This window comes from Lepidochelys olivacea (assembly GCF_965140295.1).
Source record: "Lepidochelys olivacea isolate rLepOli2 genome assembly, chromosome: 1".
Classification (NCBI taxonomy): domain Eukaryota; kingdom Metazoa; phylum Chordata; order Testudines; family Cheloniidae; genus Lepidochelys; species Lepidochelys olivacea.
In genome coordinates, this window is record NC_140411.1 from 188,269,807 (window position 1) to 188,292,485 (window position 22,679).

The window sequence follows — 22,679 nt, forward strand, 5'->3', positions numbered from 1 at the left end:
AAAAAGCAACCTTCTCTTGTTGCAGGATAGGCACCTATTCCAGTCTCTGGCAAAATAGATACAATGAAACCTCACTGTTTAGCAAGAGACATTTTTAATTTTAAACACAATGTGAAAGGGGTAGGTGAAGGACAGAAGTGAGCAGGCTCATAAAAACCTTTAAAAAGATACACAGAAACAAGTCAATAGCTTTAAAGAGTCTGTGCTCCAGACCCCACTGCCTCATAGCACATTTCTAAAGTACTACCAGATGTTTTTGCAAACCAGCCTGTTTTAGGCTGACTATGCCCCAATAGTCTTCACTGTGATCAAGGGACTTGGGAGCACAAAATTAACTTGGTGAGGTAAAGCAGAATTCTCGTGTTAGATTACTAAAGATTGAGGGTAAAGCTATTTAAATCAACAGGTATAACCCAAGACAGTATTCTTCCTTACTTCACCATGGGACCAGAAAGTATAAGGGTTCTACCTCTTAATACACTAGTATGTCACATATGCATAATTTATGGAGGCTTAATGAGTCATACTCACATTTTAACTCTAGAAACCTGGGTTTACATGTCAAAAGTTCTCCTTATACCATAAAAGAGAGTTTAGTCCTCAGTGGCTCTCTGTCCACATCACAAAATTCACCATGTAGTTTGGTATAATTAGTCTTCTCTTCTCAAGAGATTGTATGAATAAAGGAAAGTGTGTTGGCATATAAAGGCTTCCAAAGCTTGCAGCCAAGTTAGCTGTATAGTTAACTGCCGCAATCCCTGAATTGCACCTATGGAAGGCTGTGCTGATGGTTAAAAGAAATGCATGCCATGAGCTGCTAACTTAGTAAAACAGATGGAAAGAAGAGTCTTTCAGTTGTGTGGGGAGACATGGAAAATGCAGAAGTCCTGCAAGGGAGTGCTAAACTTTAAATGCATGATCCTTACCTGAAGCACACTCTTGCTCCCTGCTATTTCAGTCTTGGAGAGACAGAAATAACAGTATACACTGAAGCAGAGTTTCAAAAACAACTAGTGATTTAAGGCTACCCAACTTGAGACATCTTGAGGCCTGATTTTCAGAAAGTGCTGACCACTAACTTTCTCAAAAATCAGGGAAAAGAACGAGGAGTACTGGTAGGAGGAAGAGTACTTAGAGACTAACAAATTTATTTGAGCATAAGCTTTCGTGGGCTAAAACCCACTTCATTGGATGCATGCAGTGGAAAATACAGTAGGAAGATATTATATACACGTACGTACGTACACGTACACACACACACACAGAGAACATGAAAAAATGGGTGTTGCCAGACACACTATAATGAGAGTGATCAATTAAGGTGAGCTATTACCAGCAGGAGAAAAAAAACCTTTTGTAGTGATAATCAGGATGGCCCATTTCCAACAGTTGACAAGAAGGTGAGAGTGTGTGTGAGACAAGAGTGTGTGTGTGTGGGGCCGGGGGGGGGGGGGAGGGGGGATATAAGCACAGGGAAATAGTTTCTATTTCCCCATGCTTATCCCCTCCCCCCCCGCCCACCCCGGAAATGGGCCATCCTGATTATCACTACAAAAGGTTTTTTTCTCCTGCTGATAATAACTCACCTTAATTGATCACTCTCATTATAGTGTGTATGGCAACACCCATTTTTTCACCTTCTCTGTGTGTGAGTGTGTATCTTCCTATTGTATTTTCCACTGCATGCATCCGATGAGTGGGTTTTAGCCCACAAAAGCTTATGCTCAGATAAATTTGTTAGTCTCTAAGGGTATGTCTACACTATGAAATTAGGTCGAATTTATAGAAGTCGTTTTTTTAGAAATCGGTTTTATATATTTGAGTGTGTGTGTCCCCACAGAAAATGCTCTAAGTGCATTAACTCAGCGGAGTGCTTCCACAGTACCGAGGCAAGCATCGACTTCCGGAGCGTTGCACTATGGGTAGCTATCTCACAGTTTCCGCTGCCCATTGGAATTCTGGGTTGAGATCCCAATGCCTGATGGGGCTAAAACATTGTCGCGGGTGGTTCTGGGTACATATCGTCAGGCCCCCGTTCCCTCCCTCCCTCCGTGAAAGCAAGGGCAGAAAATCGTTTCGCGCCTTTTTTCTGAGTTACCTGTGCAGACACCATACCACGGCAAGCATGGAGCCCGCTCAGCTCACTGTCACCGTATGTCTCCTGGGTGCTGGCAGATGCGGTACTGCATTGCTACACAGCAGCAGCAACCCATTGCCTTGTGGCAGCAGACGGTGCAGTAGGACTGGTAGCCGTCATCGTCATGTCCGAGGTGCTCCTGGTCACCTGTGTGAGGTCGATCAGGAATGCCTGGACAGACATGGGCACAGGGACTAAATTTGGAGTGACTTGATCAAGTCATTCTCTTTAGTCCTGCAGTCAGTCCTATTGAACCATCTTATGGTGAGCAGGTAGGTGATACGGATTGCTAGCAGTCCTATTGCATCATCTTCTGCTGGGCACACAAGAGATGAGGATGGCTAGCAGTCCTATTGTACCATCTTCTGCTGAGCAGCCATGAGATGTGGATGGCATGCAGTCCTTCTGCACCGTCTGCTGCCAGCCAAAGATGTAAAAGATAGATGGAGTGGATCAAAACAAGAAATAGACCAGATTTGTTTTGTACTCATTTGCAAACCCCCCCCCCCCCCCGTCTAGGGGACTCATTCCTCTAGGTCACACTGCAGTCACTCACAGAGAAGGCGCAGCGAGGTAAATCTAGCCATGTATCAATCAGAGGCCAGACTAATCTCCTTGTTCCAATAAGAACAATAACTTAGGTGCACCATTTCTTACTGGAACCCTCTGTGAAGTCCTGCCTGAAATACTCCTTGATGTAAAGCCACCCCCTTTGTTGATTTTAACTCCCTGTAAGCCTACCCTGTAAGCCGTGTCATCAGTCGCCCCTCCCTGTGTCAAAGCAACGGCAAACAATCGGGAATCTGAGTTGAGAGTGCTGTCCAGAGCAGTCACAATGGAGCACTCTGGGATAGCTCCTGGAGGCCAATACCGTCGAATTGTGTCCACAGTACCCCAACTTCGACCCGGCAAGGCCGATTTAAACGCTAATCCACTTGTCAGGGGTGGAGTAAGGAAATCGATTTTAAGAGCCCTTTAAGCTGAAATAAAGGGCTTCATCGTGTGGACGGGTGCAGGTTTACATCGATTTAACGCTGCTAAATTCGACCTAAAGTCCTAGTGTAGACCAGGGCTAAGGTGCCACAAGTACTCCTGTTCTTTTTGCTGATACAGACTAACACGGCTACCACTCTGAATGAAACCTGTCAAAAATTAGGCTTCTTTAAAGATGTCAAGTTGAAACACAAAATCACTATTACTTGGTTATATTTGATCTGTACTAAATGTATTATTTCATACAAACAGGATTAATGGGCTGCCAGGCACACACACAGTACTGCAGATATTATACATGTATTGCTATGGTTGTTGAAAAAAAGTATATATTCGAGAAACATTATGTGACCATGTAATTTAAGACTACATCATAAAGCACAGTCACAAAGGGGCTTAGAAGAAGTTGGATGTTCACCCTTAAATTAATAATTTTTCAACGTGCTTAATACCGTGACCAGATGTCCCGATTTTTGTCTCTCTCTTACATAGGCTCCTATTATCCCCCCACCCCTGTCCCAATTTTTCACATTTGCTTTATGGTCACCCTAGAGCTTAAATATGCAACAAACGTTCTGCTTAAAGTTAAAGTTGGATTTCTCTCTGCTGCCTGCCTCTTCTGGGAACACACGGTATGCTCAACATAGATGACAATGAGTGAGGGAGGAAGGAAAGAGAAACTCACATTCAGATGCCCCAATTAATTCATTTAACTGGGTATTTATATGGCCACCAACACTATATAGTGTCTAAGTTTGGGAACCTGGAACAGCAACCTAATGCAGTACACATCAATTAGGATCAACTCATTCGCATTCTCTGGGCCAAGAGGGGAGGGGAGCACTGAGGACACTGCACTTTCAGTGCATGAGTCAGCAGGGAGGGTGAAAAAGGAAGCAAAAGAGAACATGGAATTTTAGAAGAACTCCTTCAAGAATAAAGGGAATAGAGAATCTCAAACAATGTGGGAGACAGACAGGGCGAAGACAGAGATTGAACCAAAGGAGCAGAAAAAAAAATGTACAGAATCTCGGACCTTGGGGCCAGCAGAGGAATTGTTTAATATTAGGATGGAGATCGTGTTATTTTGTTTGGCTGCTGATATAGTTGTAGGATTGTTCTAGGTTGTACTAGTTTGTTTGCCATCCTGCAAATGGAAAGAGAATTCTCTTTATTACAAAAAGAAAAGGAGTACTTATGGCACCTTAGAGACTAACAAATTTATTTGAGCATAAGCTTTTGTGAGCTACAGCTCACTTTTCTTTTTGCGAATACAGACTAACACGGCTGCTACTCTGAAACCTTTTTTTATTACAATTAGCAACTCCCATATACCTAACTTTTGCATTATGTAAGTACCTGAAATTGTTTAGTAACTAACACTGAGAATCAGCTTATATGTTTATAGGAATCAAGACAGTAACAAAACAATGCTATTTGTTACAGACAAAAAAATAAACAAAAAAAATAACTTTACTGCGGGGGTGGAGAGAGGAAAAGGAAGGGGAACGACTGGATATGACCCAATATATCTTGTTCATCTGTCACCTAAAGTCTAAGACATCATAATGCCTAGAGCTTTCATGAGCAAAAAGCTCCAGAACCAAGCTTTACCCAACCACAGAGCATGCTACCAACTGTTCAGGAGCCAGAGGGGATGCACCTCATTTGCCTAAAAATTAACAACAAAATCAGCAGCAGCCCCCCTCATCACCAGAATGAAGGTTTGGCCTATGAATACTTCAGATCTTGGCAGCCTTATGCTAATCACTGTATCCATTTCTACAAAGGAATCACTTCACCCATCACTGAAAAGCAGCCACTTCTGACCATAGTGTGGCAGCTGTTTAACAGTGCAGATAGAAAGTGAAGAACACCCCATTTAAAATCAAGGGGAGGGGGGCTGAGTTAGTAATTTTCTGCAGTATTCAAACTGGAATTTGATCAAGACTTCAGGATTAGCACCCCCCTCACACACAAAAACACACCAGGACCGATGAGAGAAGCAGAAAGGGGAACAATTATACCAGGGTCCTGAGCTCAGGGCCCTCCACAAAAGTCTGTAAAAATAAAGTGAAATGGGAGTGGGTGGGTACCCAACGAACATCATGTACTATGGCCCCAAATTTCTCTTAGTATCTTTTATAAGGGTGGGGGACCATTATGAGATTATTAATATATATATTCTGTAAAGCTCTTTGAGACCCTTCTGAATGAAAGATGCTACATAAAAAACTAATATACAGCCATTATAATCAACTCTCCTAGCTGCCCAATCTGATTCTGAGTAGCGCTCAAGTTACAAAGGGAGTTGCACAGTTCTATTGGAACCAGATTTTCAGAAAAGTGTTTTTGATTAGATCAGCCGACAAAAGCATACATCTGTGCCATCAAACCCAGGGCTAGTTTCTGATCCTTATCAGAATATCGTAACAATCGTACCAAGTCAAGGACTCCCTCTCTGGCCTTTGCGACAAAGAGAACAGGGAGTACTTATGTCTTTCAAAACATGAGGCAAACAACCTCCCACCCCGCAAAAAGAGAAAAACAAAAACAGATTTGCCATAGCATTTACCCAGCACCAACTTAAACCCAAGAGTTGCCTAGCTGCTTCTGATCCTTTGACCTCCCATGCACAAAAAGTTGAAAGCTCTGACCAAAAACATTAGCCAAAAAATAAAGGATGAACAAACAAGAGACACTGAAATCCACACGATGTGAGAAAATGGCCCCCTCACTCATGTCCCATGATAGTATGTATCTGAGGTGTTAACACCCACAAAACCCAGTAAGCAGGAGGAAAGGAGCTATGATTTAATTATCTCTTAGAAACAGCTGCAACAGAAAAACTATCAAGTTATCACAGACTTCTGAACATTTAAAAAAAAAATCTTTATTTTTAAGCAAAACAACAACTTTGCATCTATGCCATGTCTAAAGCCAACAAGATACATGTTGATAGATTTAAAAGCCACAACAAAAAGGCTGACAGGTCCTTCCTATGTAAACCTATTAAAACAGATATTTATTAATTCTTCATTGTTTGCAATTCCTGCTTGGAAGCTTGAAAGTAAGATCCCTGTTCATTTTCTCTGGTAAATGATTTTTTATTCGATTGTATCTCAAAGTTATTTGATTTTACCTCTTTGTTTATACTCCGGAATCAGTCATGTTAACAGCACCACTGTTAAAGTTTGTTTAGTTAATTATTAAACAGTAAATCAGTTATTACGCTTATAAAAAGCAATCAAAAAAGTAACTAAGGCACTTATCTTGCCTCTTGAGAACTAACAAAAAGCTACATTTGTGGGGTCCTAATTAACAAGTCAGTTTTTTTTCTTCCCTAATTTCTCAGCAACAAGAACTGAATTTAAAAAAAAAATTAGTGATCTGAACAACACTTCCCAGGAGATAATACCACCATCAGATTAAGACATTTCAAAGTACTCAGATAGAACAGGCTTCATACTGTAAAATATTTTAAGCAAGTGGTACACTTTGTAACCTACTAATTGGTAGGTTTAACTGTAAATCTATACACAAAGTATGTGCTCATTGCACCAAAAGAGTAGAAGTGCTCACGCTTACCCCTGCATTGATAGACAAAAAGGAAGTATTTTTTCCAATCATGTTAGCTTGAAAAATTAAAAAAAAAAAACCCACCCCTTTTTCCCGTCAAGACATACATCTTGCATTTAACCAGTTTACAAGTACAATTACCTGTAGTTTCAGTTAGGATATTCATCACTTTCTGTCCTGTCCTGATTCATTTCATGTTACTTGTTTTTTCACTCTACTGGTGGATGCATTAATTTATGGCAGATTCATTTCCTTATACAGCATATATAATTTGCAGTCAGTGAAAGCTTCTAAAGTTCTTTGGGATCCCATTGGAAAGCCCCTCTATAAAATGTAATGAATTAACTGTTCGTGATCTATCTGGCAGGTATATCTGTCCCTCTCATTATTATATGTCTTTATAAGTCTCTAATGAAGCTGTTCTCACACTGCATTAGTCAGAGTTAGATTACAAGATCTTCAAAACAGGCTGTGTTTAAGTTTGTGAGAGTTACCATATACACTCTCTACTCAAGTTTATGAGTTCTTTATGGCAAGAACTACATACTTCTATGCACTTGTGCAGTGTCTAGAACACCAGGGCCCTAATCGTGACTGGGCATCTGGCTGCTACTACAGTATTTATAATATAAACAATTTGGAAGAAAAGACTTTTGGCCTTAATGAAACACCTTTACTTATACAGTTTGTTCTCAACTTGAGGTGATAGTCAGAGCCCTGTGTTTATGCAGCTGCAGAATCCACCCTCTGACAGAACCATGCTCCAGAATCTAGTTTTTAAAAAGTTAACATTTAGCTCCTCTGCTTAGTGAGGCTACCCTCCCAAATATAGACTTAATGTAAACCAGTGCAGTCATGAATCTATACATAGCCGGAGACAGCAAGCTCAGTCTCAGTCAGTTCTAGTGGGTCTGAACACTGAAGCTAAAGACAGCAAATGTAGTATCCTCATTAATTATTTCATTGCTAGCTTTAGCAGAAATATCCAACAAATGTGCTTATTTGCTTTTGTTGGATGCAGATTTGAGGGTGGAGTGAAGCTGCTGAAAGGGCTCAAGGATTGTTGGAACAGGGCTCCAGAAAGTTTTGAAAGGGAAACGGAACTCCAGGTCACTTCCACCCCTGCCCAGAAAGAGGAAGGGAAGAGGAGAAGCCTCCCAGTGCCACGAGCTTAGCTGAATCTGGATGGCACTGACACTAGGGTTGCCAACACTGTATTTCAAAAATAAGGGTCTGTTTTCTTTGCACCCCCACCCCACCCCTCCTCCCAATATTATTATTATTAATAAAATAATAAACAAGCAGCACTCCCCTATATTCGCCAAGGGTATTCCTTGTTGCTTTTTGCAGCACTCAGCAACTCCCGATCTTAATGTATAGAAATGAAAAAATAAGGGACTTCCTTTGTAATAAGGGACCATTGGCAACCCTCATGGCAACATGCCATACATTTCCCAATCCCTTCTTGCACGTCAACAGCCCCCACAACCAAAGCCTTCACCTCATCCCCGTCAGCAGCTTCTGAAGTTCATATCAGAAATACAAATTTATGCCACAGATTGAAAACTCAGGGGCATTAAGTTGAGATAGTCTAAAAAAAAAATGGAGATTTTGAGCAAACTGCACATCAAAATAAATACAAGGCATACTGTACTATTACCCATTTTCATGGCTAATTAAATTAAAAACCTCTGGTTTTGAGTTTACTTGAAGTTTATGCAGAAACTTCTACATGCTGCCTATTTCAGCATGTATGTGGCAAAAAATATCATAATTGTAATAAATCATAATATAATTATGGCATAATTTAGGTCTAGTGAGACAGGGAGTAATCCTGGTCCTAATCCTCCATCCAGTAAACAGCTTAAATTCAGCACAGGCCCATGGCCGTCTCATGACTTCCCACTTCTCACATTTTAAAGACAGAATATCACTCTGCTGCTGCCCATAGCACTTTCCCCAGGAGAAGCCGCACCCAAGAGAGACCAATAAGAGCCTCATCAGCTTGCAATTCTGACACTGTGAAGAAAGCACTTTGGACAAAAGCAGTAGATTCAACTGGAGGAAGAAAAGGGAAGCAAGAATAGAAGACAGGATTATGTTTTCAAGTGTAGAAACAGAAATTCTAAAAAAGCCAGATGAGATGCCATTTTCCTACAAATGCCTAATAATAAAGAGAAAACAGATGAAATTTCAGAAAGACAGAATTATGTGCCAGATAAGCAAAATTATCACTCTAAATAGAAAGCTATTCAAGTTTCTCAGCAGGCATTATCAGCTTTTTATAAACTCAAGTTCAGCGCACTCATGTCATCTTTTTCAGAAATAGTAACGCAATTTCAGTACCACCAGACTGGAATAGATCTGCACTGTATTACATTTATTGCAGAGACTGCTGGGACTCCACAACTACGGAGTGACACAGAGAAACTAGAGATCTCGACAGGTAACATACCACCTTGATACAAGTGACAATTATGCGTAGGAACCCGTAGTCTCCATGGACCACAACAATATATCTGAGCTGCATCTGCTCTGTTTTACAACACTCTGGAGAATTTGTGAAGCTCCTGCAAGTTGCCACTGCAGTCTTCTACCGGGCAGAGTTTGGGCACCTCTCAATATGGGAAATTATTAGGAGCACAAAGGAATTCTCCACACTCGCTATTAATCTCCAATAAAATCATGCACCTTGGAGACCAAGTCTTGAACCTTCCCTTTAAATAGCTTACATGTGCTACCATGGCCAATAGCAGCTTTTAAACAGAGTTAGAGAAGAAAAAAAGTGTAAGGATACAAAACACAGAATGGGCCACCTGGAATGGCTTACTGGAGTCTCTCCCCAGAGTCAAGAACATTGTCAGGCGAGTTTTATATCGTAAGATGATGGTATATGACCAACATCTCAGGGAAGTTCTTGGGTTTGGGAGTCAGTTACCCCACATGCTTGTTAAAGTCACCCTCAGCTGCATTTAATGGAAATAATTGCCAATTCACTAGTCTTTCAAATTACTGTATAAATATATAGAAAATAAAACTGGTGGGAGGAGGGGAAGGTGAAGTGCTAGTAAGAGGTGCTCAACTCAGTCTTGGACACCAAAGTCCTTTATTCACCCACAGGACAGACAGCAGGGACAACAGAAGTGCAAGCTTTTCCCATGCTGTCCTCAACCATAGCCAAGAGGGACTCTCTCTAATAGCCAGGAAAGAAGTACAGTCCCCAGGGACTATTCAGCCCTTGTTTTGAGTTAAAACTTATGTTCTGAAGAAATCCATTAGATCCCTGACTTCCTAGGGAAAGTTTCCTACTCAACACTGGTGAGTAATAGGCAAGGTGACTTCAAGATCTGATGTTTCAGGCTCCCTTCCTAGTACTGCATTAAAGCAGTAAAGCTTGAACATGCTCTCTCTCATCTTTTGCAAGGACTGTTCCTTGGTGAAGGTTTTCTTACCTCATTCTTCACTTGCAGACAGAACTCCCCTTTCTTTCTGACCTTTGCCCGCTCCCCTTCCCCCCCACCCCCCGCCCGCCCCATCTTGTTTCTGAAGCAGCCTATCACCTCGCTACACCTTTTGTTCCTCCCAGCATTCCCAAACACACATTTGTCAGTAGCTGTGTACTGTTGACAGACACCTATCAATACAGCTTCCTGTGCCCAGCACTTGGTCAATAGCCCAGACAGTGACTATTCAGCCCCCCATTAGTGCTAGGTCTCCCAAAGGGTCGCCTAGTTTCTGCAGCAGACTGGAAACTCTGCAGCACATTCAAGTAAATATGATTTTTTTAAAACTGAATTAAACAAGAAATGCACAATATTAGCAGTGCAGCACTCTATGCTACTTTGACACTAAGGTCCATTTCTTTTATGCTGACCCCAAATATTCATTGTGGCATAGGGATATAGCACTAAAAATACAACTCTTGTCTTGGAGAAAAGCTAGAGGTTTTGACGTCTGGGTTGGGGACATTCATGGTTTTTTGGTGCCTAGGAGGCAGAAGAAGATTTTGCCAATGGGGAGGGAGACGCATCATCTCTTTCCACCCTCCATTCCTCATGTTATGGGTAGGGTTAGAGCAGACAGGAAGAAACCTTGAACACCTCAGTCCATCCCAGCAGTTCTCATTAGTAAAGGGCTCTCTCAGTGACCCACCCCTCAATACCAGTCACTGTATTCAACCACAGTGGATAAGTACGTTAGCTGGATATATTGCTATTCTAATGATCAGCAGTGATATAGTTAGTGTTGGGATTTAAATGGTCATCATTAAGCTTCAGAGTTAACACCCAAATGAGATGAAGAAACAAGGCACTTCTCTCTAAACAACTTAGGGTTGTCTGAAAATCCAGGAAGAGTGCTGGATTAGTTCAAGTTTGCTACATATCTGGCAGATATTCTTTGCCCACATATGGGCCAGGAACATTTTTAAAACAAGAGTTTAGATTCTGCTGAACAATTCCTTTTTAGACTAAGAAAAATGCCATAGCTAGAGGATACACTGGTTATCATGAAGGGTAACGTGTCAGTACAAACTACTGAACAGGCCAGTAATGACAGACATTTACTGTCATTAAAGATTGTCTGACCCCCCCCTTCATAATTTCCTATAACTATGAACATTTAAATTGATGGAAAGCTAAAGAAATGCTTGAACTGTAGCTATTAGCCATCAAAATTATGAAAAACTGAAAAATCAAATTCTGCCAAGCTTCATTATAAACAACTAAAACATAGAATCATAGGGATAGAAGAGACCACAAGGGTCATCTCGTCCAGTGGCTCTCAACCTTTCCAGACTACTGTATTTCTGATTTGTCTTGCATACCCCCAAGTTTCACCTCACTTAAAAACTACTTGCTTACAAAATCAAACAAAAAATACAAAAGTGTCACAGCACACGCTTACTGAAAAAATTGTGCACTCTCTCATTTTTACCATATAATTATAAAATAAATGAATTGGAATATAAATATTGTACTTACATTTCAGTGTACAGTACATAGAGCAGTGTAAACAAGTCATTGTATGAAATTTTAGTTTGTACTGACTTCGTTAATGCTTTTTACGTAGCCTGTTGTAAAACTAAGCAAATATCTAGATGATTTGATGTACCCCCTCCTGGAAGAACTCTGTGCACCCCTGGTTGAGAACCATTGATCTAGTCTAATCCCCTACCAAGATGCAGCAATTGTTGTGTCCAAACCGTCCAAGAGAGATGGCTATCCAGCCTCCTTTTGAAAACCTCCAGCAAAGGAGCTTCCACAACCTCTGGAGGCAAACTGTTCCAAACAGTCTTATACTGGAAAGTGTTAGGCAACCTGAAGTATAGGCATTGCTAGCTGCTCTGCATATCAACAGCTGTGTAGTTTGTCCCTTTGATAGTCATAGAGTGCCTTAGAATTCAATCTAAGTAGTTCCTCAGCTGCTTTTCCTGGTACTGAACTTCACCGATCAATTAATTCCAAAAAACATCTTTAGATCCATTTTAAAAGTAGATTACAATATTGGCCAACTTTCAGTCTTCTACTTTAGTAGTTATTTTTGTTAGTAGCTCAGTTAATTCTTCAGTTCTTTTAGAAGACCCACATAAATATCATCAAGTCCAGTGAAATTTTGACTTGTTTCATCACTTCTTGATACTTCTCTCTGACAGTATTTCACCTTCACTACCTGAAAATAAGAAACTCCCCGGTAGTTATTTTCTCATCATCCTCTTTGGTAAAGCGTGATGCAGTCTCCTTATAATCTCAGATTATACCCTGGGGATATTATGAACCCATTGAACCTCCCACAAATTTCCCATTTCAAACGAAACTGAAAAGGTTATATTTGGCTTTGCTTTTTCAAATTTCCTCTTGCTACTTATACAGCCCTGTATTCCCCTCCAAGGGCAGAATTACCAACAATTTCAATGGCACTTTTCCCTGGGCAAGTGCTTTGGATCAGGTTCTTAATCACCAGTTAACTGTCAACAATTATTCTGGGGGGGCAAGGTGGGAGAGGTAACGTCTTCTATGGGACCAGCCTCTACTGCTGAAAGAGAGAAGCTTTCAAACTTACACAATTCATCTTAAGCTTGAAAGCTTCTCTCTCTCTCTCTCATCAACAGAAGTTGGTCTTGTAAAAAAATACCACGTCACCAGCTAGTCTCTCTAATATTGTGGGACCAACTCGGTTACAACAACACTGCATAGAACAATTATTCTGTTCTATTAGCATTGCTTAGGCTGGATCTCCATCTGTTAAAGGACTTTTTTAGGGCCTCGATAAACTCCTATTCATTAATACAACCATGCTAGGATTCTTCCTCCATTTGTTTCCTTTTTATGTTCTGGAATAGAAAAGTCTTCCATGATGCTCTACAGCAGGGGTCGGCAACCTTTCAGAGGTGGTGTGCCGAGTCTTCGTTTAGTCACTCTAATTTAAGGTTTTGCGGGCCAGTAATACATTTTAACGTTTTTAGAAGGTCTCTTTCTATAAGTCTACATACAACAATAGTTTAGTTATATATTATAAAGTAAATAAGGTTTTTAAAATGTTTTAGAAGCTTCATTTAAAATTAAATTAAAATGCAGAGCCCCCCTGGACCGGTGGCCAGGACCCAGGCAGTGAGAGTGCCACTGAAAATCAGCTCGCGTGCCGCCTTTGGTGCACATGCCATAGGTTGCCTACCCCTGCTCTACAGTATGTCTTAAGCAGCCTCCATGACACTGTACTGTATTTGATTCTAATTTACTAACTTCCCCTTTCAGGCTCTGACTACTTTAAAAAAAAAATCCCCTTCTTGAAGTTTAGTGACATTGCCCCACCTCTTACTCAAATCTCCTTTAAGGACATTAAACTTAATTATAGCACCACAGTAGTGACTCCATAGTTAAGGTTGTGAGACAATTTCCATTATAAGCCCACCTTTTGAAACCTCATCTAACGCTGAAAAAACTCTATCCTGTTTGCTTTGTCCTGCTTACTCAGACCAGAGCAGATCTTTTAAAAAAAATTAATAAAAAAAATAAAAAAATTGAAGTCCAAGTTGAATTAGATAAGCCAGTTTTGAGATACGGAATTTCTAAAATTTAGTAGTTTTTCACTTTCCAAATGTCTTAAGTTTTATCTATTAAGATTTAGAAAAGAAAGTTACGTATCCAAGGCTCTAGGTGCCCTCACACTGTTATCTAGAAAATCCTATCTCAAAAGCATTTTGGTCTAGAAACTAAGTTTGTTTTATTCTTTTGACCTCAATGTAATCTGATTCATCAGGACTTTACAGTTACCTGGTTACTTTTAGAGTTCTTCTCTGCAAATATATGAACTTCAGAAGGTGTCTGAAAACTTGGAACTTTTGGACTGAATTAACTTGTTAGTGAACACCAATATGGTTGGGAAAGCAGATTTTTTTTTTTTTTTTTTGCTCTTCAGAGCACAAGTTAAGATGTACACCTATCAATATCCTGACCAACTCGCTTATACATAACATCCCTTTTCCCAAAACTTTTGTCAGTCTCTTTTTATAAGTTTCAGAGTAGCAGCCATGTTAGTCTGTATCCGCAAAAAGAAAAAGGAGGACTTGTGGCACCTCAGAGACTAACAAATTTATTTGAGCATAAGCTTTCGTGAGCTACAGCTCACTTCATCGGATCCGATGAAGTGAGCTGTATACAGCTCACGAAAGCTTATGCTCAAATAAATTTGTTAGTCTCTAAGGTGTCACAAGTCCTCCTTTTCTTTTTATAAGGGAGACAAGATGGAAGAGGTAATAAAGGTGGACAGATAAGGAGTTAACATGTTGCAAGAGACCATTCAAGGTGAAGCAGTCAGTTAACACCTCTACAGTCAGAGGACAAAGTGAGAGTTAGTGGGTTACAGATTGTTGTAATGAGCTATAAATCCACTGCCTTTATTAAGACCATGATTTTTGGTGTCTAGTAGAGTTATGAATTTAAGATCCTAGGCTCATCTTTTGAGGGCATTGTACAGGTTTCCTTTCACGCTGAGGACTGAGAGGTCAGATATGGAGTGATCATTTTGTGAAAAGCGTTTGCCCACAGGAAAGAGGGTGCTTTTGTCTTATTTTTCTGTGAGAGTTCATTTGAAAGCATAGTGATTGTCTCATTTTACCCACATAGTTGTTACTGGGGTATTTAGTGCACTGGATGAGGTACGCCACATACTGTGATAAGCATGTGTAGGACCTATGGATCTCGAAAGGTGTATTGTGGGTGGTACTGATCATGATAGCAGTAGAGAGATGTCTGCAGATTCTGCATCTGTTCTTGTGGCAGGGCCTGCAGCTGCTTGAATTGGTGGGTCCTGGTCTGTGGGGAGCTTGCTTCAGATGATGAGCTTGGTGAGGTTGAGGGACTATTTGAAGGCCAGAAAAGAGGGTTTGGGACAGATTTCTTACTGGATGTGCTCCCCATTGAGTCTGAGTTGTAACTGTTTAATGATACCCCGCATAGGTTCCAGGATGGGGCAGTAGGTGACAAGTAGGGGTATGCAGTGGGAGGGGATTTTATTTCTGTATAGAAGCAGGTTCTCTCAGGGTATTTGGGTGACCCGTTCCATGATGTGATCTACTTCTCCCATGGAGCATCCTTTTTTGGTGAGGCGGTTTTAAGTGTGAATCCCAGACTTTCTCTTTGGAATATATTCTGTGGTATCCGAGTGCCTAGCCGTAGATCAGTGGTTCTCAACCAGGGGTACGTGTACCCCTGAGGGTATGCAAAGTTCTTCCAGGGGCTACATCAACTCATCAAGATATCTGCATAGTTTTACAACAGGCTACATAAAAAGCACTAGCAAAGTCAGTACAAACTAAAATTTCAGAGCAATATAAACAAGTCATTGTCTGCATATATACACTATATGCTGAAATGTAAGTACAATATTTATATTCCAATTATTTTATAATTATATGGTAAAAATGAGAAAGTAAGCAATTTCTCAGTAACAGTGTGCTGTGACACTTTTGTATTTTGATATCTGATTTTGTAAGTAAGTAGTTTTTAATTGAAGTGAAACTTGGGGGTACGCAACACAAATCAGACTCCTGAAAGGGATACAAGTAGTCTGGAAAGGCTGAGAACCACTGCCATAGATAACATTTGTTACTGTGTCTGGAGTGGTTACTAAACCTGTGAAAGTAAGTGTGGTGATCTGTGGGTTTCTTATATATAGTTATCTGTAGAGCTCCATTGTTGAAGCTAATCATGATGTCCAAGAAGTTGATTTTGGGGTGTCTTTTTATAACTTTTCTTCAGAACTGTGTCACATGTATTGGCAAAAGGCCTGGTACTCTTGGAGTGCTAATGCAGTTTAGATGACAACCTTCACTAAACCACCCCAGCCACCAAAAACGCTCAAGAAATACAATTTACCAAAATGAAACATTCAGCATCCATAAGCATTTTTGTCTTACAAAGTGTGCCGACAATAAACTCCATGCCTTCTCCTGTGGACCCCTCCTGGTTCTTATAAGTTTGGGTATAATTGCAACAGCCCTCTTTTTTTTTTTTTACTCTTAAATTACTGATACATATTTTTAATCTTAACTCCATTTTAATGTAGAGGTTTTTTGTCCATTTGTTTTGGTTTGGGGGAATTATTGAGCTAGAAAGTAGCAACTGTTAAGATTATGAAATACTCCATTATAAGCCTGATTCTGACCCAACGAGCTTAATATATATAAATTATTTCTGACTGGAATTTCTAATGATTGGTCTAGACAGATCAGAATAATCTGTACCCTTCCCCCCAATATGCAACTTTACCAAAAGCACTAAAAGACTTCTCAAATATTGAAAAGACAATTAAATTTTCCACTTTCTAAAAATGAGGTCTTGTAACTGCATCTCTGTAAAGAAAACTTCCAAAATCTGTTTCACACATTTGTGGTTAACAAGAACTATGGACCAGGACTATTTTATTTGATTTGGGTGGAAAATTTTTAGAGTTATTAGAGGTGAAACCTGGAACCTGTGGGAACTCTATGAATGCCTACGAACATTAAGGAGGTACTGCAGAAAATATAGCCCTTCAACAGCATCTACAGAGTTCTGTAAAGTCCATGAAACAAATCATAGAAAAATTGACTTTTACATGCACATGTACCATTTTTAAAGGGGTTTATTTCTGTAGAGCATGGCTGCAATTTTTTTAAAATTGACCCTCACTTTTTATCCTACCTCTTGCTCAGGCAGGCTTATATACATCATCAACAGCAGGGCACTGGGTCAAACACAGCAGTAGCTGCCTGAAGACAACAAACTGCTGCTTCAAAGAGCAGCAATCAAGAGTGGCATGGGAGGGAGGGGGGAATTCTAGAAAACAAACACCTGTGCTACCTACTTTCATGCTGAAGTTTTGAATAGACTTCTGAGAAACATCACACCAAGGATGGGAAAGGGCTGGAGAAAGGATGAGGATAAGCTACTATTTGCCAGCCTGTCAGGTGGGGTGGGAGGGTATAAGCAGATATGGGAGAAAGCAGCACTCCCCCCCCTGCCCCAGTGAAAGTCAGCCTGGAGTACAGAGGAAGAAACATCTTACAACCCTGTTGGGGCAGATTGTGGAAGGGGGATGAAGAAAAACAGCTGTGCCTCCCATCTCTTCCTTCCACCCCTGCTTCCCTAACTCCACCCTCCAAGAACATAAATCAGACTGACAAGATTATATGGAAAATACTTCCCCTTCCTAAAGATGGCAAAAGACTGGGCTGGATACTCCCCTCCTGGTGGGACTTTCATCCACCTCTGGGGGGAAAAGGAAAGGACCTGGACTGATGTCTCCCACCCCTCCAAACACCAGTGAGGGAACAGCCCTTTCCCGCTCTCTTACTCCATGTGGTAGAATAAAAAGCCTGCCAACAGAAGCATGCCAGTGATGGGGAGGAGGATTAGGGAACACAGTGCTGGTTTCACTGTACTATGTTTGGTAAGCTTCCTCCCCGCCCTGTATCCCTCTTACCTCTGCCATCCCATCCCCTAGAACCTCAAGATTCTACCATTTTCTGTTTTTTCTAATGCTATCCGTAGTGTAACTGCAGCTGCCGAAAATGACTAGAAAAGGCTTGAGGTTGACAACAACAATATACAGGCAACTAATTATTGGAAGCCTTTAATTGCCAAGTTTGAATTAAACCTTGATTCAAAAAATATTAATTGTTTAGCACCTGAGAAACCGAACAATTTCAGAGGAAAGTCATAACAAATAACCCGAGAAGTCCATACCAGAAGGTTTCTGGCAAGGATCTGTAATGCTGGACAGATCTCTGGAATTACAGAGGAGAGAAGCTGTTGCAAGGGCTTCTGTGCCAATGAAGAACGTTGTACATTTGGAGGCAGAGCAGATGTGCCAGTAATGGGACCTGACTATTGTCTCCGTCTGCTTCTCCCAAGTTCCTTCTCACTCATATAAGAGCAAGCTTTGTTTTTTAAATTAAGTTTAAATACTTATGATACTTTTAAATAATAAGGAAGAAAAAGAAGGCAGTTATTCGGGTTGCTGATTAAATACACACCATATGCCAGCAATAATAAAATAATCACTAGATCATTATTTTTAAAAACAGAGTCCTATCCTGGATGTTTTTTTTCTGAGTGATTTTCATACTGACCAAATGTGTTCACCTGACAGCCCTGCAGATTGAAGACATTGGCAACAGCAGAGCAAGTTTCCCCTCCCACTGTCCCAGAGAGATCTAAGCCAGGAGAGAGGAGAGTTCAGACCTCACAGCCTCTCTGCTGAGACTGGCACTAATAGGCCACTCCATGGCAGCTGTGATGGTGGTTGTTTTCATTAAATAGCTATTGGCTCTGCTAAGAATATAAGAGTTATTCCTAATCTGACACACAAGTGCTTCAGCCACACACATCTTGAGCTGCACTACCCCAGTGAGCACAGTACAAACCCCTATGAAGGGCACATCAGAAAAATTGTTCACTGCTTAACTCCAAAATCCTTTCCCCATCCCCCTTACACAAAAGCTCTCACTGAACAAACTGAATGTCAGAAAAACAGTTTTTAAAAGACAGTTGTTTGGCGCAGGGGAAAGTTACCTGGATTTGTTACACATTTAACTGCTTGAAAATGCACAACTGGTTAAAGAAAGCAGACTCTGTTCATCCCAGTATGAAGAGATGCACTTCCCCAAGTGAAGCCCAGCTTCCCCCCTGCTCTAAGTTACCTCAGCTCTGAGTAGTTTATACCAGAAGAAAACCAAGCCTAAACACTTATACCTTCTCACCAGGCAATGTTGGCAGGCTCAGGAGCTTCTGGGTAACAGCAGCATTTGTAGCTTTAATAGAACAATCCCCAACATAAGGGAAAAATCAACAAGCAGCTATAACCACCCAGAGTACTCAAGCAAACCATGCTACGAACACAGCCTTCTAGTCTGCTGGCTGGCCATTAGGTGGGCAAACTCCGGCCCGCAGAACCGTCCTGCCCAGCTTGAGCTCCTGGCTGGGGAGGCTAGCCCCCAGCCCCTCCCCCGCAGCCACACGGGCAGCACTCTGGGCAGCGGGGCTGTGCGCTCATGCAGGGCAGCGCACCTGGCTCCAGCAGAGTGGAGCAGCGCGGCTCCGGACATGCTGCTCTGAGCTGCATGGTAAGGGGCTCAGGGCTGGGGGGGTTGGATGTGGGGTAGGAGGTCCCGGGGCAGTTGGATGGGGCAGAGGTTCGGGGGGGGGGGGAGAGAGGATCAGGGGTGGGGTCCCGGAGGGCAGTCAGGGGACAAGGAGCAGGGGGGGTTGGATGGGTGGGGGGTTCTGAGGGGAGCAGTCAGGGGGTGGATAAGGGGCGGGGGCCAGGGCCAAGCTGTTTGGGGACACGCAGCCTTCCCTACCAGGCCCTCCATACAGTTTCGCAGCCCGATGTGGCCCTTGGACCAAAAAGTTTGCCCACCCCTACTTTAAGGAGATGTTTCATTCACGTTTTATCTCCTACAAGGGTAACACTACCCTTCGAAAGCCTTTGGGGCTTATCTTAACCTAAGATTTAGTTCCTAAAGCACCATGTAAATTCAGTGTTACACTCAGGGATTTATTTATTTTTGGTAAACCCAGACTCCATCTCTTTGGGTAGGGAGTCCCTCTGAGGCCCGGAAACAATAGCCTGTTGAGAAGCCCAGCCGACACCACAGCTGCTTGTAATGCGGAGCATACTCTGTCCGCAGCCTCAGGAAGGCAAAACTAAGAGCTTACATTCAGGAGGTTAACTCAGCAGCCATGAAGGCTAGAAAATTTGTTTTGTTTAAACGAAATGTTAAATTCTGTAAAAATTGATGCCTTAGCACCCATTTGCTACTAGCAATTAATGAAATAGACTATTCACACCCTGCCTATAACAACAATGCAGCAACACCTCTAGTACTGCTATCCAATTAAATGGATATAATGCAGCATCATTTAAATAGTGTGTGTAATTCTGTTCTTACTTGAGCAATCTTTGGTCTCTACTTAAATATACCCCTACTCCAATACTATTGTCAGCTGCAAAACACATATTTAATCTGCAGAAAAATACTTTTAGATTGTATGATCTTCAAGGCAGGAATCATCTTCATTTTAGCCCACTGTTAGTGATAGACTGTGAAAGAAAAGAAAAAATAGTGCTACAAAATGTAAGTTAACGAACCTCCCAGGGAGCTCATATGTTGTTACAGATGAACAGAGGAACATAACATTTGATGTATCAGACAAAATCATTGGACTATCGAGTCCAGCATTCTGGCTCTGGTAGTAGCCAATATCCAGCTTTTCAGAGGAAGCTTGAAACACTCCTATAATGCATCTTGCCAACGGCGCTTGTACACGAGAAAAATCTCTTCCTGACTCTGAAGTATAAGATTTCATTACCCTTATCTTGAACAGATAATACCAATTCTACTAGGCTGTAGAAAAGTATTACTAGAATGTCAACATTATCCCACTTCCTTATGAATTCAGCTACACTCTCTATCCCTGACCTCCTATGAAAATGAATTCCACAGGCTGACTATCCACTGTGTGAAGTGGTATTTCAGTCTCTTTTTAAAGAGGAGGAAAAAGCAGTACTTTGCCTGTCTCAGTTATTTTATTGAAGCTGTAAGAGTCATAGGGAGCATTTTATCTCGTCTTTAAAATGCCAATACAGCTAGAGATTACTGACCCCAATTAACTGCTCTGGGGTTATTTGCTCACACACACCTTATTTGACAATTAAAAAGGTGTCATTAAATCTACAGAGAAAACACAGCACAGCATTTAGAGACCAGGGCACAAGCACAGATTACACCTCCTGTCTTGTCTAGAAGCACTGTCACCCATACCTAGCATAGCTACTCAGGAGATTTATACTTTAATAAGTAATTACAGATGTGTCAAGAGTTAATCAGTTTGGTACATTCAGAATGGTAGCTAACAAGGCTAAAATTAGTGCCAGAGAGCCTTTGAATGCCAGGGTGGGAGCTGGATTCCCTCCTGAGCTATGCCAGCCCTTTCTACTGTTACCTTGGCTGGTTCCAGTAGAAGGATTCTGCATTTCTGTTAGCCTAGCTGTCATAGCAAAGTGGAGTAAAAACAACTGCTGGAGACATTGCCATGGCAGAGTCAATAACCAAACAATGAGAGAAAGGAACCTGGCAGAGGTTATGGAGGGCTGAATCATAGCCATGTGCACAGGGCATGAACGCACTGAAGCAACAGCTTTACTTTCAGCCACAATACTGAGACTAACAAGAGACTGGGAAATTCAGGGACTTCCTAACCCCCACCCCTTCCGAGAAACACAGACGCACCTTTGGGAAGCAGGGTAAACGATTACAGGCCAAGCCGTGCCAAGCTCCCTAGCCCAAAGGGAGGGGCTCAAGGTGAGCGTCCCTCAGGCCCTGCCAACATGCAAGGCGGGAGAGGAAGCCAGACGCCCTCTCAGCAACATGAATCGATACAAACCGGGGGGGTGGGGGGGTTAACTTCTCGGGGCTGTGCGCTTTTCTGGGAAAGGGAGGGGGTCAGCTCCAGCTGCAGAGCAAATCCAGGCTAAGTGCCTCGGCGTTGCAAATGTGCTGCCTCGCACAGCTGAGCCCACGGCGGAGGGGGACACTCCGCGCTGCTGTGGCCACCGCAAGCAGCCGGGACTCCCCAGAGGGCACCTCGCCCGAAGCCCCCCTGGCTGGGGCACCTCCTCCCCCGCAGCTACACGGCGGGGGGGGGTGCAATATCCCCATGGGGAGCCAGCGCTCCCGCCCCAATAACCCCCTCCCTCAGCCCCTACATTGCTCCAATAACCCCGCCCCACTGCCCGCTCCCCCCGCGCCGGGGCTCACCCAGCAGCAGCAGGAGAAGGGGCGCGCTCCCCACGCGGTGCCCCATGCTGGCCGGGCTGCGTGCGGGGCGGAAGATGCGGCTCGGAGCCCCCCGCCCGGCCCCAGCGCTGGGGAGCTGCTGGACCCGCCGCCGACCCGAGAGCGCCGCGCACCAGCCGCTAGCTCGCTGCCCTGGCTGGGAGCGCCCGGGAGCCGCCCGGCCGCGCGGCGCAGCCAACCACAGAGACAAACTTTGCCAGCCCCCGCCCCCGCTCCCCCTCCCGCAGGTATCGGGGGGAGGCGCTGGGGTCCGGCCCGGCCCCCGCCCCCTTAAAGGGGAGGAGAGAGCCGGCCCCCGGCCCGCCCTGGAGCTCCCGCTCGCAACACATCCCCGCCCACCCGGGAGGGGGCTGCCCTGCTCCGGCAGAGGAGATTCCCCGCCCGCCGGGGTAACCTCTGCCCGGGGGGAGGCCTGGTCACATGAGGGGAAGGGAAATCCTGCTCCACTGAGAGATTCCTCCTCCTCCTCTCCTCCCCACGTCCCTGGACATGATGGGGGAGCTCCCATGTAAGGGACAGCAACAGGGGAGACGGATCCCTTGGTCCCAGACATGTACCCCGGTCAGTGGGAAGTGCTCCTCCTCCTGCCTACACACACATCCTCCCCCTGCCTGAATACACACTCATCCC

At 42.9% G+C, this 22,679-nt stretch overlaps 1 protein-coding gene across 1 annotated transcript in view; it reads right to left on the bottom strand.

The window, feature by feature from the left end:
• The window catches only part of PTGFRN (prostaglandin F2 receptor inhibitor), a 99,856-nt gene extending 77,644 nt beyond the window's left edge, over nt 1-22,212 (bottom strand). Inside the window, exon 1 of the mRNA XM_084646872.1 lies at nt 22,011-22,212. Within this exon, the coding sequence (XP_084502998.1) occupies nt 22,011-22,056 (46 nt within the window). The 5' untranslated portion in view covers nt 22,057-22,212. The remainder of the gene's footprint in view (nt 1-22,010) is intronic.
• Between the last annotated feature and the right edge of the window lie 467 nt (nt 22,213-22,679).